We start from the raw sequence: 20,317 nt of genomic DNA on the forward strand, positions 1-20,317 counted from the left end.
TGACCTACGATGGCCCCGACATACCATATATATATACAGTGACCCCCCGACCTACGATGGCCCCGACATACCATATATATACAGTGACCCCCCCGACCTATGATGGCCCCGACATACCATATATATATACAGTGACCCCCGACCTACGATTGCCCCGACATACCATATATATACAGTGACCCCCGACCTACGATGGCCCCAACATACCATATATATACAGTGACCCCCCGACCTACGATTCCCCCGACATACCATATATATACAATGACCCCCGACCTACGATGGCCCCGACATACCATATATATACAGTGACCCCCCGACCTACGATGGCCCCGACATACCATATATATACAGTGACCCCCGACCTACGATGGCCCTGACATACCATATATATACAGTGACCCCCCGACTTACGATTGCCCCGACATACCATATATATACAGTGACCCCCCGACCTACGATGGCCCCGACATACCATATATATACAGTGACCCCCCGACCTACGATGGCCCCGACATACCATATACATACAGTGACCCCCCGACTTACGATTGCCCCGACATACCATATATATACAGTGACCCCCCGACCTACGATGGCCCCGACATACCATATATATATACAGTGACCCCCTGACCTACAATGGCCCCGACATACCATATACATATAGTGACCCCCCGACTTACGATTGCCCCGACATACCATATATATACAGTGACCCCCCCGACCTACGATGGCCCCGACATACCATATATATACAGTGACCCCCTGACCTACAATGGCCCCGACATACCATATATATACAGTGACCCCCGACCTACAATGGCCCCGACATACCATATATATACAGTGACCCCCCGACCTACGATGGCCCGACATACCATATATATACAGTGACCCCCCGACCTACGATGGCCCCGACATACCATATATATACAGTGACCCCCCGACCTACGATGGCCCCGACATACCATATATATACAGTGACCCCCTGACCTACGATGGCCCCGACATACCATATATATACAGTGACCCCCTGACCTACAATGGCCCCGACATACCATATATATACAGTGACCCCCCGACCTACGATGGCCCCGACATACCATATATATACAGTGACCCCCTGACCTACAATGGCCCCGACATACCATATATATACAGTGACCCCCCGACCTACGATGGCCCCGACATATCATATATATATACAGTGACCCCCCGACCTACGATGGCCCCGACATACCATATATATATACAGTGACCCCCCCGACCTACAATGGCCCCGACATACCATATATATATACAGTGACCCCCCGACCTACGATGGCCCCAACATACCATATATATACAGTGACCCCCGACCTACGATGGCCCCGACATACCATATAAATACAGTGACCCCCCGACCTACGATGGCCCCGACATACCATATATATATATATATATATATATATATATATATACAGTGACCCCCCGACCTACGATGGCCCCGACATACCATATGAATACAGTGACCCCCCGACCTACGATGGCCCTGACATACCATATATATACAGTGACCCCCCGACCTACGATGGCCCCGACATACCATATATATACAGTGACCCCCCGACCTACGATGGCCCCGACATACCATATATATACAGTGACCCCCCGACCTACGATGGCCCCGACATACCATATATATACAGTGACCCCCCGACCTACGATGGCCCCGACATACCATATATATACAGTGACCCCCCGACCTACAATGGCCCCGACATACCACATATATACAGTGACCCCCCCGGCCTACGATGGCCCCGACATACCATATATATACAGTGACCCCCCGACCTACGATGGCCCCGACATACCATATATATACAGTGACCCCCCGACATACGATGGCCCCGACATACCATATATATACAGTGACCCCCCGACATACGATGGCCCCGACATACCATATATATATACAGTGACCCCCCGACCTACGATGGCCCCGACATACCATATATATACAGTGACCCCCCGACCTACGATCACTCTCAGAGGCAGCATCAATATACGATGCTTTTGTATGTCGGGGCCATCACATAAATGGCTATCCTGCAGCGCAGACGGCTTCAGCCACCCCCGGATAGCCGTTTCCGGTGCCCCGTGTGGTCTGCTGACGATCACTTACCTGACCTCGGGGCTCTGGCGCGTCCTCTTCGGGATCCCCTGCATCGTCGGTGCTCTCCATCGTCGTCATCACGTCACTGTGCACACCGTCCCGTCATCCAATAGGAGCGATGTGCGTAGCGACGTGATGGCGGCGACGGAGAGCGAGGATGCCGGAGAAGCAGAGGCCTAACCGGAGCGCAGGGGACACCTTGGGGATACGGCGACAGCGATGGACGGCGACATCCAGGGCAGCAGTGACGAGCGGTGACGGTCCGGAGCGGCAGGGACAGGTGAGTATAACTTTCTCTAACAGTGGTCTTCAACCTGCGGACCTCCAGATGTTGCAAAACTACAACACCCAGCATGCCCGGGCAGCCAACGGCAACATCTGGAGGTCCGCAGGTTGTAGACCACTGTCCTATACTTTACATTGCACGGATCCCTCAACATATGATGGTTTCAACAAACGATGGTCCATTTGGATCGGATCACCATCGTATGTTGAGGGACCCCTGTATTGAACATACTGTCTAAACCGTTTTAACTAACCAAAAACCCCGGTCCCTCTCAAGCTTAGATCCAGGGGACGCAATACCCATTCAAGAATAAAAAAGAACTCGATAGTGATTGGACATAAGCCCGGAATTCGAGCAATCTGATTGGCTATTGGTACCACGTAAACATACGAAAATCCATCATAAGAAATATGCCGCAAAAAGATCTACTAAAGAGACAGACACTCCAGCTTCAATCTGATTGGCTGAACTTGTGCGCCCCAAGATAGGCACGAAACCTATTGACTGGACCAAGGTCTTTGTAAAAACCTCCTAGACGTCGGCGCTAATATCATTGGCCGCTCCCTCCCCGCAGACTCTGACGCTGCACACAAGACATGACGTCACACTCAGCTCCGTGCGGATTGGTCGCTGGGTTTTATGAATTTAACAGCGGGAACGATCCAAGTTACGACGTACACATCCGACTCCAAGCCTCGTCCTGGATACGAAACAGCCTAGCCTCACTCCAGGAGCGATCGCGCCGCAATACATTTACGCTTTATAAAGACTATATAAACCATTTAGTGTGGGAATTTATATTTTAACTGTATTTACTTTTATTATACACAATGAGATCCCGACATGATTTTATTCTTTTCAAGTAAGTTATAAAATGTGACTTTTTTTTTACTATTGAAATGGCCCTTTACTGTATGTACCTTATCTTTTCAATTGAAAAAGGGGGAATTTACCACCGAAACGCGTCTTACATGTCTGTTATCTGATTTTTATTGCACCAATAAATGAGATTTTACCATATGTGACTGGACTTGATCTCCAAGGGGCAGCGCCACAGCAGGCCACCATTTTCTTTTTGGACCTTCTCCTAACTCTTAGGGTTGCGTTGAGTAAATCAAGAGGAATTCACGCTGAAAAATGTACGTGCGGAAAAAAGAGTTTTCTATTGACACGGAATTGTGCGCGGAAATGGGGGAGAAAGAAGTGAAGGGTTTTTCAACCATTTCCGCACAAATACGATGTCGGGCAGAATTTTTTTTTACCACTGACTTCAATTGATTTCTGCTCGTGGATTCGGCTTGTAGGGTGAACATGTTCTTTCTTCAAGCGAAAAGGAATTCAGCGTCAGAATTTCCGATGGGTGAACAGGACAGTGGAAATAACATTAAAGTCAATGGGCAGAGGGGATGGGCGTTCATTTCGAGCGGAGAATTCAAGAGGAATTACTCGAGTAAATTCCTCTTGAATTACTCAGTGTGAACGCACCTCCCCCTGCATCCCCCTCCTCCCCCCTATCTCCCTCTCACAGGGACAGAACCTGCTGCATCCCCCTCCTCCCCCTCCCTCTCACAGGGACAGAACCTGCTGCATCCCCCTCCTCCCCCTCCCTCTCACAGGGACAGAACCTGCTGCAGCATCATCCTCCTCCTCCCCCTCCCTCTTACAGGGACAGAACCTGCTGCATCCCCCTCCTCCCCCTCCCTCTCACAGGGACAGAACCTGCTGCATCCCCCTCCTCCCCCTCCCTCTCACAGGGACAGAACCTGCTGCAGCATCATCCCCCTCCTCCCCATCCCTCTTACAGGTACAGAACCTGCTGCAGCATCATTCCCCTCCTCTTCCCTCCCTCTCACAGGGACAGAACCTGCTGCAGCATCATCCCCCTCCTCCCCCTCCCTCTTACAGGTACAGAACCTGCTGCAGCATCATCCCCCTCCTCCCCCTCCCTCTCACAGGGACAGAACCTGCTGCAGCATCATCCCCCTCCTCTTCCCTCCCTCTCACAGGGACAGAAACTGCTGCAGCATCATCCCCCTCCTCCCCCTCCCTCTCACAGGGACAGAACCTGCTGCAGCATCATCCCCCTCCTCCCCCTCCCTCTTACAGGGACAGAACCTGCTGCATCCCCCTCCTCCCCCTCCCTCTTACAGGTACAGAACCTGCTGCATCCCCCTCCTCCCCCTCCCTCTTACAGGTACAGAACCTGCTGCAGCATCCTCCTCCTCCTCCCCCTCCCTCTCATAGGGACAGAACCTGCTGCAGCATAATCCCCTCCTCCTCCCCCTCCCTCTCATAGGGACAGAACCTGCTGCAGCATAATCCCCTCCTCTCCCCTCCCTCTCACAGGGACAGAACCTGCTGCAGCATCATCCCCCTCCTCCCCCTCCCTCTTACAGGTACAGAACCTGCTGCATCCCCCTCCTCCCCCTCCCTCTTACAGGTACAGAACCTGCTGCAGCATCCTCCTCCTCCTCCCCCTCCCTCTCATAGGGACAGAACCTGCTGCAGCATAATCCCCTCCTCCTCCCCCTCCCTCTCATAGGGACAGAACCTGCTGCAGCATAATCCCCTCCTCCTCCCCCTCCCTCTCATAGGGACAGAACCTGCTGCAGCATAATCCCCTCCTCCTCCCCCTCCCTCTCATAGGGACAGAACCTGCTGCAGCATAATCCCCTCCTCTCCCCTCCCTTTTACATGGACACAATCTGCTGCAGCTGCTTCCCCCCCCCCCCCCCCTTCTTTCTCCATGGACAGAACCTACCGTATATACTCGAGTATAAGCCAAGTTTTTCAGCACAATTTTTTGTGCTGAAAACATCCCCCTCGGCTTATACTCGAAGTGAAGAAAAAAAAAATTGCAGGCATACTGGTGGGGGTGGCGAGTGGGATGGGCCAGGCATTCCATCTCACCCAACTATGTTGCAGGGACCGTCCGAATTCCATTGGGGAGGGTGAGCCAGTCCGGGCCATCCATCTTGACTGGAAGGCCCTCTTCTCCTCTCTGGGCCTGCCCCGGACTAGTGATGCTGCATTGACACAGCCGCACAGGGACGTCCGTGCGCAGCGTAATCAATGCAGCGTCACTAGTACGGGGCAGGCCCAGAGCGGAGAAGAGGGCCTTCCAGTCAAGATGGATGGCCCGGACCGGCTCAACTCTCCCCTTGGAATTCGGACGGTCCCCGCAGCTTAGATGGGCGACGATGGATGGCTGCTAGGGAAGGACCAACAGAGCTACAACTGGGGCAGTGAGTAGAGAACAAGAGAGGGGGGTATGTATGATGACGAAGGTCTAGATGATGACAGGGGGGATGAGGGGGGTCTGGATGATGACAGGGGGGGATAATGGGGGTCTGGATGATGACAGGGGGGATGAGGGGGGTCTGGATGATGACAGGGGGGGATAATGGGGGTCTGGATGATGACAGGGGGGATGAGGGGGGTCTGGATGATGACAGGGGGGATGGGGGGGTCTGGATGATGACAGGGGGGATGAGGGGGTCTGGATGATGACAGGGGGGATGAGGGGGTCTGGATGATGACAGGGGGGGATAATGGGGGTCTGGATGATGACAGGGGGGGATAATGGGGGTCTGGATGATGACAGGGGGGGATAATGGGGGTCTGGATGATGACAGGGGGGATGAGGGGGGTCTGGATGATGACAGGGGGGATGGGGGGGTCTGGATGATGACAGGGGGGATGAGGGGGTCTGGATGATGACAGGGGGGGATAATGGGGGTCTGGATGATGACAGGGGGGGATAATGGGGGTCTGGATGATGACAGGGGGGATGGGGGGGTCTGGATGATGACAGGGGGGATGAGGGGGTCTGGATGATGACAGGGGGGGATAATGGGGGTCTGGATGATGACAGGGGGGATAATGGGGGTCTGGATGATAGCAGGGGGTCGGGATGATGACAGAGGGGGTCGGGATGTGATGGGGGGGATGATGTATTTTCCACCCTAGGCTTATACTTGAGTCAATAAGTTTTTTCCCAGGTTTTTGGGGTGAAATTAGAGGCCTCGGCTTATACTCGAGTATATACGGTACTTTCATCCTTTCCCCAGCCTGACATGGCAGATAACAGTGGGTAATAGATTTTTGCAGACTATGGTGAGGAGGCTACGGGCGTACTGTCCCTTTTATAACATTTACCCTTTGTCCATGTATTTTCCCTGCAGCAAACATCCCGTTACCCGGAGCCGCGGAGCCGCAGGATTCATCGGGATTCATCGCTGATTTACAGATTGAGGGGAGGAGGTGAGGAGATCCGCGACGCTTTCCTGTGGATCAGGATTGGTTTGTAGGGATCGGTTATTTGATTGGCGTTGTTCACACAATTGTAAACCAAAACAGAACGTACAGGTTCAGGGCGAAACGCTCCAGTGTGAACTCATCCGTACGTAATATCCGCCTCCTGTAGATTGATGCCTGTGATATGAGGGGTGATGGCTGCTCGTTCTGTGCGGGGGAAATCATTCCGGCGTTCTTGTGTCTTCCAGGGGTCGGTTCAGCTCGGTGAGATTGTGCACAGAGAAGTCCACGGGACGATCATTCGTGGCCAAGGTCATCCCGTACACGGAGGAGACCAAGGAGGCCGCGCTCCAGGAGTATCAGATGCTGAAGACGCTTCATCACACCAATGTGGTGCAGCTACACGCCGCGTATCTGAGCCCGCAAGACCTGGTGCTCATCCTGGAGCGGTGCGAGGGCCGCCAGCTGCTGAACTGCCTGTCCGCGGGGTAAAGAGGGGCGGAGGGTGGACCCAGGAGCTGACAGTCTAATAATCATTATACGCTGCAGTACCGGCACTGGCCACCAGGGAAGGGAAGCTGGTAGTAGTGTAGGGTGTGGAATAATAATATCATACCTGTATATCATACATATCACACCTATATATCATACATATTATACATATCACACCTATATATCATACATATCACACCTATATATCATACATATTATACATATCACACCTATATATCATACATATTATACATATCACACCTGTATATCATACATATCACACCTATATATCATACATATCATACATATCACACCTATATATCATACATATCACACCTATATATCATACATATCACACCTATATATCATACATATTATACATATCACACCTATATATCATACATATCATACATATCACACCTATATATCATACATATCATACATATCACACCTATATATCATACATATCACACCTATATATCATACATATCACACCTATATATCATACATATTATACATATCACACCTATATATCATACATATCATACATATCACACCTATATATCATACATATTATACATATCACACCTATATATCATACATATCATACATATCACACCTATATATCATACATATCACACCTATATATCATACATATCATACATATCACACCTATATATCATACATATCATACATATCACACCTATATATCATACATATCACACCTATATATCATACATATCATACATATCACACCTATATATCATACACATCATACATATTATACATATTATACATATCATACATATCACACCTATATATCATACATATCACACCTATATATCATACATATCACACCTATATATCATACATATCACACCTATGTATCATACATATTATACATATCATACATATCACACCTATATATCATACATATCACACCTATATATTATACATATCATACATATCACACCTATATATCATACATATCATACATATCACACCTATATATCATACATATCACACCTATATATCATACATATCATACATATCACACCTATATATCATACATATCACACCTATATATCATACATATCATACATATCACACCTATATATCATACATATCATACATATCACACCTATATATCATACATATCACACCTATATATCATACATATCACACCTATATATCATACATATCACACCTATATATCATACATATCATACATATCACACCTATATATCATACATATCATACATATCACACCTATATATCATACATATCACACCTATATATCATACATATCACACCTATATATCATACATATCACACCTATATATCATACATATCATACCTATATATCATACATATCACACCTATATATCATACATATCACACCTATATATCATACATGGAAAGGCCTGCGCAGCTGGCCTGTAATTGTGGGAGGAGCGGGATGACCATAAAACCCACGGCTCTCCTCCCTTCAATGACGCCTTAGGTTCTTCGCTTGAGGGTTGTCACGTGATGTCGGCAGGAAGTGGAGTCACGTTCCCACCGGTCAGCTGACTGCACGAGTCAGCTGACAGGAAGGTCGCTTCAGCCGGCATGGGGGGGGTAAGTGGCTGTGGCTGACCGGGGGTAACGCTGGCGGTTCCCGGACTCCGGAGGTGAGCCGGAGTTCAGGGAAACCCTTGGTCAGCCCGGCCCCAGGTTATTGTATTACATATCGGCATTCGGCATTCGCCGGTAGCATTTTACAGTTTTCAGCTGTATATGATTACTTACGGCTTGCTGCACATGTATATGGTTACTTTGTTATGTGAACAGCCTCCTGCACGAGCATATCATTACTGCACTATGTGATCAGTCTCCTGCACATGTATATCATTACTGCACTATATGATCAGTCTCCTGCACATGTATATCATTACTGCACTATGTGATCAGTCTCCTGCACATGTATATCATTACTGCACTATATGATCAGTCTCCTGCACATGTATATCATTACTGCACTATATGATCAGTCTCCTGCACATGTATATCATTACCGCACTATGTGATCAGTCTCCTGCACATGTATATCATTACTGCACTATATGATCAGTCTCCTGCACATGTATATCATTACTGCACTATGTGAACAGCCTCCTGCACGAGCATATCATTACTGCACTATATGATCAGTCTCCTGCACATGTATATCATTACTGCACTATGTGATCAGTCTCCTGCACGAGCATATCATTACCGCACTATGTGAACAGCCTCCTGCACGAGCATATCATTACTGCACTATATGATCAGTCTCCTGCACATGTATATCATTACCGCACTATGTGAACAGTCTCCTGCACATGTATATCATTACTGCACTATATGATCAGTCTCCTGCACATGTATATCATTACCGCACTATGTGAACAGTCTCCTGCACATGCATATCATTACCGCACTATGTGAACAGCCTCCTGCACGAGCATATCATTACCGCACTATGTGAACAGTCTCCTGCACATGCATATCATTACCGCACTATATGATCAGTCTCCTGCACATGTATATCATTACTGCACTATGTGATCAGTCTCCTGCACATGTATATCATTACTGCACTATGTGATCAGTCTCCTGCACATGTATATCATTACCGCACTATATGATCAGTCTCCTGCACATGTATATCATTACCGCACTATGTGATCAGTCTCCTGCACATGTATATCATTACTGCACTATATGATCAGTCTCCTGCACATGTATGTCATTACTGCACTATGTGATCAGTCTCCTGCACATGCATATCATTACCGCACTATATAATCAGTCTCCTGCACATGTATATCATTACTGCACTATGTGATCAGTCTCCTGCACATGTATATCATTACTGCACTATGTGATCAGTCTCCTGCACATGTATATCATTACCGCACTATATGATCAGTCTCCTGCACATGTATATCATTACCGCACTATATGATCAGTCTCTTGCACATGTATATCATTACTGCACTATGTGATCAGTCTCCTGCACATGTATAACATTATCACATTTTGTACTTCTGTGCTGCTGGGAGGATCTATATGTGTCTCCCGTATACTGAGACTCGCACACCTTTACACTCAATCGGTCTCACCGCTCTGCCCCACCCTGTGGCCTTATGCTTCACCCCCACAGCTGCCAATCTGGTCAGTCTAAGGCACGCTACACCAACAGCTGCGCTCACCTCCAACCTTTGTCTCTTCTTTTCATTTATTTTATATTTCTGTGTTTCCGGGCGGTGTGCCTCCAGCTGTTGTGAAGCTGCGATTCTCACTTATAGGAATCGTGCCGTAGGGTTCATGCTGTACACATCCTGGTACCCATACACGTTGGTAGGATTCATGCCGGTAACATTTATACGCCACACACGCTTATAGGGTTCATTCGTTCTCTACGCACTTGTAGTTTTATACCGTACACACGCTTTTAGGGTCATACTGTACACCCCCTTTGTAAGGTTTATACTGCACACACGCTTGTATGATTCATACAGTACACACTTGTAGTGTTTATACCGTTTACTTGCCTACAGGTTTCATACTGTACACTCGCTTGTAGGATTATATTGTACATTCACCCTTAGGGTTCATGCTGTACGCCTGCTTGTAGCATTCATACCGTACTCACACTTGCGCATAGTTGGGGGGTGCATGCTTGTAGCATTTACTCTATACACACGCTTGTACATACTTGTAGCACTATGCTGCGTACACACTTATAAGATTCATGCTGTACACAGTACACACTGTACACACGCTTGTTGGATTCTTACTTTACACGCGTTAGGATTATGCAGTACATTCGCGGTAGCTTTTATACGGTACACTCGCTTGCATAATTCATAAAGTTCATGCGGTGCATACCAATGTAGCATCCATTCTGTACACTTGCTCGTAGGTTTACGTAGTATACACGCTTGTACTCGCCTGCAGGGTTCTTACTACACACGCTCTTGTAGGAGTCATGTTGTACACACTCATAGGATTCTTACCTTGTACACGCTCATACGAGTCACACTGTACGCACGTTTATAGTATTACATGGCCCACGCTCATAGAATTACTACTGAGCATGCACTCATAAGGTTCGTGCTGCACACCCGCTCGCAGGACCTGTATCACGCGTGTTTGTAGGGTTATATTACTCGGGTGCACGCGGGAATCAGGCTGCGTGTGCACTCGTGGCATGTGTTCTGTACATGCACTTGCGCTATTTGTGAAGTTCGTACGCCCGCAGTTTTGTGCAGCGCACATGCTCATACAGCACATGGGGTGTGGCCCTGTACGCAGGTATGTGGTTATAATAGTTACTACTTGCCGGCATATTCTCTGCCATCAGGTCGTGGTTAGCTTCAGGCATTTACTGGTGGTCTATACGCGTATATGGTTGGCCCGAGTATAGGTTCATCAAGTTGGTGGTATAGCCATGCTTAGCGGTTCACGACAGTTCCACACGTAGTCGTTCTGCACGCATCTTTATATAGGCGGGGTGATATATAGCAGTTGTCGCTGCTGACACATATTCAGAACGACTATTACACGACGCACAGGCGGGGCTGACCCAGTAAACCGTTGCAGACGGGGTATGTCTCATTATCGTTGGTACTGACATGCCTTCTGAACAACACTGACACTACGCATAGGTGGTATTTACCTGTTAAGCCTGTCATGTTACAGAAAGGGTACGTCGCATAATTGTTATGACTGACACGCCACACATAGGTGATGTATACCCATCATGCCTCCCACGCCTGCAGGGGGTACGTTGCACGGTTGTTACTGACACGCCTTCAGAACAGCAATAACGCCACACGTAGGTGATAAGATTTGTTTTATTATCCAAGTAATCACCTCATGAACCTGACACGTCTTCAGGTTGTGTTTACTTGTGTCGTCGGTGCACCTCTTTTACGATTTAGTCACGTTCTCAAAAACGGAATTCACGATGTTTTGGGTTGTAATGGTACTCGTATGAACTTTCGCACTTACCACTGGGCACACACTTATCTAGACTCAGTTACGCATATAATTCTCGTCCGACACGTCTTCGCATACTTTCCCTCTCTCCTGGTTTAAAGAGTTTTTTATTGTTGTCCAAGTAATCACCTCATGAACCTGACACGCTTTCAGGTTGTGATTGCTTGCGTTGTCGATGCGCTCCTTTCTCTGTGTAGTCATGTCCCAAAAATGTACTTCGTGGTGTTCTAGGTTGATATGGTACTCGTTTAACGTTTCGCATTTGTCACCGGGCGCATACTCGTCTAGACCCGGTTACGCATACGATTCTCGTCCGACACGTCTTCGCATACTTTCCCTCTGTTCTGGTTTAAAGTGTCGTACATTGTTCTCCAAGTAATCACCTCATGAACTTGACACGCTTTCAGGTTGTGATTGCTTGCGTTGTCGATGCGCTCCTTTCTCTGTGTAGTCATGTCCCAAAAATGTGCTTCATGGTGTTCTAGGTTGATATGATACTCGTATAACGTTTCGCACTTGTCACCGGGCGCATACTCGTCTAGGCCCGGTTACGCATACGATTCTCGTCCGACACGTCTTCGGATACTTTCCCTCTGTCCTGGTTTAAAGAGTTGATTATTGTTGTCCAAGTAATCACCTCATGAACCTGATACGCTTTCAGGTTGTGATTGCTTGCGTTGTCGATGCGCTCCTTTCTCTGTGTAGTCTCGTTCCTAAAGATGCTCTTCAGGGTGTTCTAGGTTGTTAAGGTACTTGTATAACGTTTCGCTCTTGTCACCGGGCACATACTTGTCTAGGCCAGTCACGTATACAATTCTCATCCGTCACGTCTTCAGATACTCTCTCTCTGTCCTGGTGTTAGACGGTCAGCTATGTTATAGATAAATGAGCTTGGCTAGACAGTTAGTTTGGCTGTCCCTACTACATACATTTACTTTCACATGTGCTCACGTTGAAGGAGTCCAGAATATTGCAGCAGATGCCTTGTCCGCAAATACGCAAAAATTTATGGTACGGCGTGGAACTCGTTTTCCAAATCCAGATCCAAGCACGCCGAGGGCGACAAGATTTCAGTTCCCTTCCTATTAGCATATGTCGGGTTTTGCCATTCCACACTGCATTTATCCCACAATACTATTAAGAGTTATCTAGCTGGTATCCAACACCATCTATCCTTGACCAATACCCGTAGTTACTCTATACTCTCTTCTCGCTTGGTGAAGTCCGCTCTGAAGGGCATCCTTGAGAAGGAAGTCCCTCGCAGCCCAGTCAGACAACCAATCACAGGCAACGTGTTCAGGCAGTTGTCCGACTTGTTAGACCCCACACCATTGGGTATCCGTGATAGCCTCACATTAAAAGCGGCCATGTACCTTGCCTGTTATGGGTTTCTCAGACCGGGTGAGTGTACTGCTCGGACCATTAACGCGCCCTATCCTAAGGTCAGTCAGCTGTCACATGTCTCTGATCATTTCCAGCTGTCCCTCAGTCAGACCAAGACCTCGTCACCGGGTCAAACTGTGGTTGTTCGGTTTTCCCCACCGTGCACAAAGGGTGTCCTGCCACAGTCCTCCGTGAATTGTTGAATGCCTGTGTTAACCTATCAGCTGACGACCTTTTACTCCATTTCAGGTCCAACCTGCTAACTACTTCTCAGTTCATCAAACATTTACGCATTTCGGTCGGGTCGCTGGGAGGAGTCCCGACTTCATTATCCGGTCACTCCTTCCGTATTGGCGCAGCTACAGCCAATTCTAAGCACGGGGTCCCAGCCCACGTAATCATGAAATTAGGATGTTGGAAATGCGGATGCTACATGCAGTATATCCCTAACCCTCGCAAAGAAATGGCTAGCGCATTCCAGTCTCTTGTGTTGTAATCCGCAATAAACAAATGTTTGTTTAAATCCGGGTTTTGCCCTCTTTTCCAGGCATATTCTTTACGCCGCAGTTATGGCACACTCCAAACTGCTTAGTTGAGGTTGATAGGTTATTGGTTACAATTGGTTGTTAGGTTAGTATTAGGGTTGTACGCATTTCAGTCATGTAGCAACGACCACAAATGGAAAGGCCTGCGCAGCTGGCCTGTAATTGTGGGAGGAGCGGGATGACTATAAAACTCACGGCTCTCCTCCCTTCAATGACACCGTGGGTTCTTTGCTCCCACCCACCCCCCCTTCTTTTCTTTCCATCACACTTACCACAGGGTTTTGCCCTCTTTTCCAGGCATATTCTTTACGCCGCAGTTATGGCACACTCCAAACTGCTTAGTTGAGGTTGATAGATTATTGGTTACAGTTGGTTGTTAGGTTAGTATTAGGGTTGTACGCATTTCAGTCATGTAGCAACGACCACAAATATTATACATATCACACCTATATATCTTACATATCACACCTATATATCACACCTATATATCATACATATCACACCTATATATCATACATATCCACCTATATATCATACATATCCACCTATATATCATACATATCACACCTATATATCATACATATCACACCTGTATATCATACATATCACACATATCACACCTACATATCATACATATCACACCTATATATCATACATATCACACCTATATATCATACATATCACACATATCACACCTATTATACATATCACACCTATATATCATACATATCACACCTGTATATCATACATATCACACATATCACACCTATATATCATACATATCACACCTATATATCATACATATCACACATATCACACCTATTATACATATCACACCTATATATCATACACATCACACCTATATATCTTACATATCACACCTATATATCATACATATCCACCTATATATCATACATATACACCTATATATCATACATATCACACCTGTATATCATACATATCACACATATCACACCTACATATCATACATATCACACCTATATATCATACATATCACACCTATATATCATACATATCACACATATCACACCTATTATACATATCACACCTATATATCATACATATCACACCTGTATATCATACATATCACACATATCACACCTACATATCATACATATCACACCTATATATCATACATATCACACCTATATATCATACATATCACACATATCACACCTATTATACATATCACACCTATATATCATACATATCACACCTATATATCATACATATCACACCTATATATCATACATATTATACATATCATACATAACACACCTATATATCATGCATATTATACATATCATACATATCACACCTATATATCATACATATTATACATATCATACATTATACATATCATACATATCACACCTATATATCATACATATTATACATATCATACATATCGCACCTAGATATATCATACATATCATACATATCACACCGATATATCATACATATCACACCTAGATATATCATACATATCACACCTATATATCATACATATCACACCTAGATATATCATACATATCACACCTATATATCATACATATTATACATATCACACCTATATATCATACATATTATACATATGATATGGATGATGGGTTCTCTGATGATGTGTTGTCTCTGGTGATGGATGATGTGTTGTCCCTGGTGATGGATGATGTGTTGTCCCTGGTGATGGATGATGTGTTGTCCCTGGTGATGGATGATGTGTGATGACGTCTCCCCCTCTCAGGCCCTCGTATTCGGAGCTGGAGGTGCGGGATTACCTCTGGCAGGTCCTCAGTGCGGTGGAATTCCTACACGACAAACAGATCCTGCACCTGGACCTGAGGTCGGAGAACATCATCATCACGGAGCACAAGCTGCTGAAGATCCTGGACTTCGGGAATGCACAGTACTACTTCCCCGATAAAGTCATCGCCCCCCAGAGATACACAGACTTCCCCGAGACCATGGGTAATACCACAACATGGCGGACCAGGCGTCAGGGCTAGGGGATGAGGTCAGGGGTCATGCAGAGGTTTTGTTAGGTTTATAGGTGTATTCCGTTATTATAACATTGTATTTAACTAAATCACCCCCCAAGATGTATCCGGCTCATATTACGGTGGGATCAGTGGTCCGGCTCATATTAGGGTGGGATCAGTGGTCGGCTTATATTAGGGTGGGATCAGTGGTCCGGCTCATATTACGGTGGGATCAGTGGTCCGGCTCATATTAAGGTGGGATCAGTGGTCCGGCTCATATTAGGGTGGGATCAGTGGTCCGGCTCATATTAGGGTGGGATCAGTGGTCCGGCTCACATTAGGGTGGGATCAGTGGTCCAGCTCATATTACGGTGGGATCAGTGGTCGGCTCATATTAGGGTGGGATCAGTGGTCGGCTCATATTAGGGTGGGATCAGTGGTCGGCTCATATTAGGGTGGGATCAGTGGTCCGGCTCATATTAGGGTGGGATCGGTGGTCCGGCTCATATTAGGGTGGGATCGGTGGTCCGGCTCATATTAGGGTGAGATCAGTGGTCCAGCTCATATTACGGTGGGATCAGTGGTCCGGCTCATATTAGGGTGGGATCAGTGGTCGGCTCATATTAGGGTGGGATCAGTGGTCGGCTCATATTAGGGTGGGATCAGTGGTCGGCTCATATTAGGGTGGGATCAGTGGTCCGGCTCACATTAGGGTGGGATCAGTGGTCCGGCTCACATTAGGGTGGGATCAGTGGTCCGGCTCACATTAGGGTGGGATCAGTGGTCCGGCTCATATTAGGGTGGGATCAGTGGTCCGGCTCATATTAGGGTGGGATCAGTGGTCCGGCTCACATTAGGGTGGGATCAGTGGTCCGGCTCATATTAGGGTGGGATCAGTGGTCCGGCTCATATTAGGGTGGGATCAGTGGTCCGGCTCACATTAGGGTGGGATCAGTGGTCCGGCTCATATTAGGGTGGGATCAGTGGTCCGGCTTATATTAGGATGGGATCGGTAGTCCAGTTTATATTAGGGTGGGATCAGTGGTCCGGCTCACATTAGGGTGGGATCAGTGGTCCGGCTCACATTAGGGTGGGATCAGTGGTCCGGCTCACATTAGGGTGGGATCAGTGGTCCGGCTCATATTAGGGTGGGATCAGTGGTCCGGCTCATTCTAGGGGGGTTTTGGTTGGATTAGTCAGGATTGGAGTTAGGCCTATGTCTGGATGAGCTTTAGGGTCAGATACAGATTTTCCGCTCTCTTGGTTATCATGTGATGTTGCCGTTTCTTTTCCTCAGCTCCGGAGTTATTGGAAGGTCAGGGGGCGGCTCCACCCACCGATATCTGGGCGGTCGGGATCACCGCGTTTATCATGTGAGTAATGTCCAATAATGACCGGGTGTGCCACAGTACAGTACAGACGTTAAACCAGCAGGGGACACCAGTGAGCAGTGAATAGTGAGTGCATAATGTAACAGCAGAATAGTGAGTGCAGCTCTGGAGGCTAAAACAAGATCTAACAGCAGAATAGCAAGTGCAGCTCTGGAGGATCAGACATTACAGGAGAATAGTGAGTACAGCTCTGGCAGTGATTTGGGGTAAGGCATAATGTAACAGCAGAACAGTGAGTGCAGCTCAAGAAGTGACTGGGACATAAGACATGATGTAACAGCAGAATAGTTAGTGCAGCTCTGGGGGTGACTGGGACATAAGACATGATGTAACAGCAGAATAGTGAGTGCAGCTCTAGAAGGGAGTGGGACATAAGGCATGATGTAACAGCAGAACAGTGAGTGCAGCTCTAGAAGTGACTGGGACATAAGACATGATGTAACAGCAGAATAGTGAGTGCAGCTCGGGGGTGACATGACTGGATCAGTACTAGGATCTCTGTGGTCACTTTATGATTTTTTGCGCTCACTCTTCTCCCGTCCTGCAGGTTGAGTGCGGATCTCCCCTTTAGCCATGAGGCGGAGCTGGACATAAAGAAGGGTGTGGTCAGATTTAGTCGCTGTTACGCCGGACTGTCTGGAGGAGCTGTGCGTTTTCTGCAGAGCACGTTATGGGCCAATCCCTGGTATGTGCCCCCCATCCCCTGGGCTCAGTGGCTCCCCCTGCTGCCCATAGCTGTAATAAACCTCACAATGGTTCACATGGTGCCCCCTATACTGAGGGCTAGCAGAGATGGCACCGGACGGGCTCTCAATATTTTGTGTCCCCCCTTAGATAGGACCCATGATGGTCGGAGATCTCATTTCTCTGTGTTTTTGGTTTCATCAGTATCTACATCCACCCCATATTTTTTCCTGTTTGTCACCTGCAGGGGGCGCCCCTCTGCCTCGGACTGTCTGAAGATGCCGTGGCTGCAGGAGGCCGGACTGGCCACGTCGGAGGAGCCTCCGGTTCTTTTTGACTGCGCAAAACTAAGAAGCTTTCTTCATGAGCGGAGGAAACGGGAGGCGGCGGTGACGCAGAAAAGCCAATGACCCTCCCCCAAAGTCTCCTAGGAGGATCGAAGAGCACAATAGATTGTGTATACAGCGCCCCCACAAGGCCATATCTGGGGACAGAAGGTCCTGCCATTACCTGGACCCCTTCTCTCCATTAACCCCTTACTAGTTTGATAACATTGCAGTGCCTGTTAGTAGGGGGGCTCTGCAGGGGCGGGACCAGTCTCAGCTCCGCCCCAGTCTCTTCCATGGTGGCCATCAGGACCCCGGCCCGGAGTGCTGGGACCGCCCACTCTTCAGCCTCCATATCCTCTTTGTATCACGTAGACGTTAGGATGTAACATTTACCGTGTTGGGTTTCTATGTAAACATTTACTAACAAGCTGAAAACATGGCGCACATCCTGACCGCTCCGTGGATCTTATTATAACTGTGGGGGGCTGAAAGGGTCAATTCAGGCTCCGCCCACCACAGACTTAAGGACTGCGCTGTTCTCAGCAGCTGCGTCAGGGTTAATCTGCGTCTTTATTCGGAGTTAAGGGAACAGATTTTTACCTCTGGTCATGTGGAGTCACGTTTATAATCTCTTTACTGTTGTCAGATTTGTCTGTTTGATCTTTTTTCAATAAAGTTTTGAGAAGTAATTTGTTGTTCATCAGTCACATATGAAGGAGAATCGGACGAGAAGAAAGTGACCACCTCCAGCTGCCTGAAGTATAAAGCGTCTGTGCGAGAGGGAGGAGGGGGTGATGCTGCAGTCTCTGTACCTGTGTGACACTCATGCTGTGAGAGGGAGGAGGGGGTGATGCTGCAGTCTCTGCCTGTGTGACACTCATGCTGTAAGGGAGGAGGGGGTGATGTTGCAGTCTCTGGACCTGTGTGACACTCATGCTGTGAGAGGGAAGAGGGGGTGATGCTGCAGTCTCTGTAACTGTGTGACACTTATGCTGTGAGAGGGAGGAAGGGGTGATGCTGCAGTCTCTGCCTGTGTGACACTCATGCTGTGAGAGGGAGGAGGGGGGTGATGCAGTATCTGTGCCTGTGTGACACTCATGCTGTGAGAGGGAGGAGGGGGGTGATGTTGCAGTCTCTGTACCTGTGTGACACTCATGCTGTGAGAGGGAGGAGGGGTGATGCTGCAGTCTCTGTACCTGTGTGACACTCATGCTGTGAGAGGGAGGAGGGGGTGATGCTGCAGTCTCTGCCTGTGTGACACTCATGCTGTAAGGGAGGAGGGGGTGATGCTGCAGTCTCTGTGCCTGTGTGACACTCATGCTGTGAGAGGTAGGGGGGGGGGGGGTGATGCTGCAGTCTCTGCCTGAGTGACACTCATGCTGTGAGAGGGAGGAGGGGGTGATGCTGCAGTCTCTGCCTGTGTGACACTCATGCTGTAAGGGAGGAGGGGGTGATGCTGCAGTCTCTGTACCTGTGTGAAACTCATGCTGTGAGAGGGAGGAGGGGGGTGATGCAGTCTCTGTGCCTGTGTGACACTCATGCTGTGAGAGGGAGGAGGGGGTGATGCTGCAGTCCCTGGACCTGTGTGACACTCATGCTGTGAGAGGGAGGAGGGGGGTGATGCAGTCTCTGTGCCTGTGTGACACTCATGCTGTGAGAGGGAGGAGGGGGTGATGCTGCAGTCTCTGCCTGTGTGACACTCATGCTGTAAGAGGGAGGAGGGGGTGATGCTGCAGTCTCTGCCTGTGTGACACTCATGCT

The 20,317-nt window shown here is 47.9% G+C and overlaps 1 protein-coding gene across 1 annotated transcript in view; it reads left to right on the forward strand.

Annotated features, from left to right (window-relative positions):
* OBSCN (obscurin, cytoskeletal calmodulin and titin-interacting RhoGEF) overlaps nucleotides 1–19,239 on the forward strand; it is a 577,179-nt gene extending 557,940 nt beyond the window's left edge. The window contains 6 exon segments of the mRNA XM_056518694.1: nucleotides 6,632–6,710; nucleotides 6,953–7,192; nucleotides 15,918–16,141; nucleotides 17,450–17,525; nucleotides 18,091–18,228; nucleotides 18,475–19,239. Coding sequence (XP_056374669.1) covers nucleotides 6,632–6,710; nucleotides 6,953–7,192; nucleotides 15,918–16,141; nucleotides 17,450–17,525; nucleotides 18,091–18,228; nucleotides 18,475–18,637 — 920 coding nt within the window. The 3' untranslated portion in view covers nucleotides 18,638–19,239.
* Nucleotides 19,240–20,317: the final 1,078 nt, after the last annotated feature.

Source organism: Hyla sarda, chromosome 5 (assembly GCF_029499605.1).
Source record: "Hyla sarda isolate aHylSar1 chromosome 5, aHylSar1.hap1, whole genome shotgun sequence".
NCBI lineage: Eukaryota > Metazoa > Chordata > Amphibia > Anura > Hylidae > Hyla > Hyla sarda.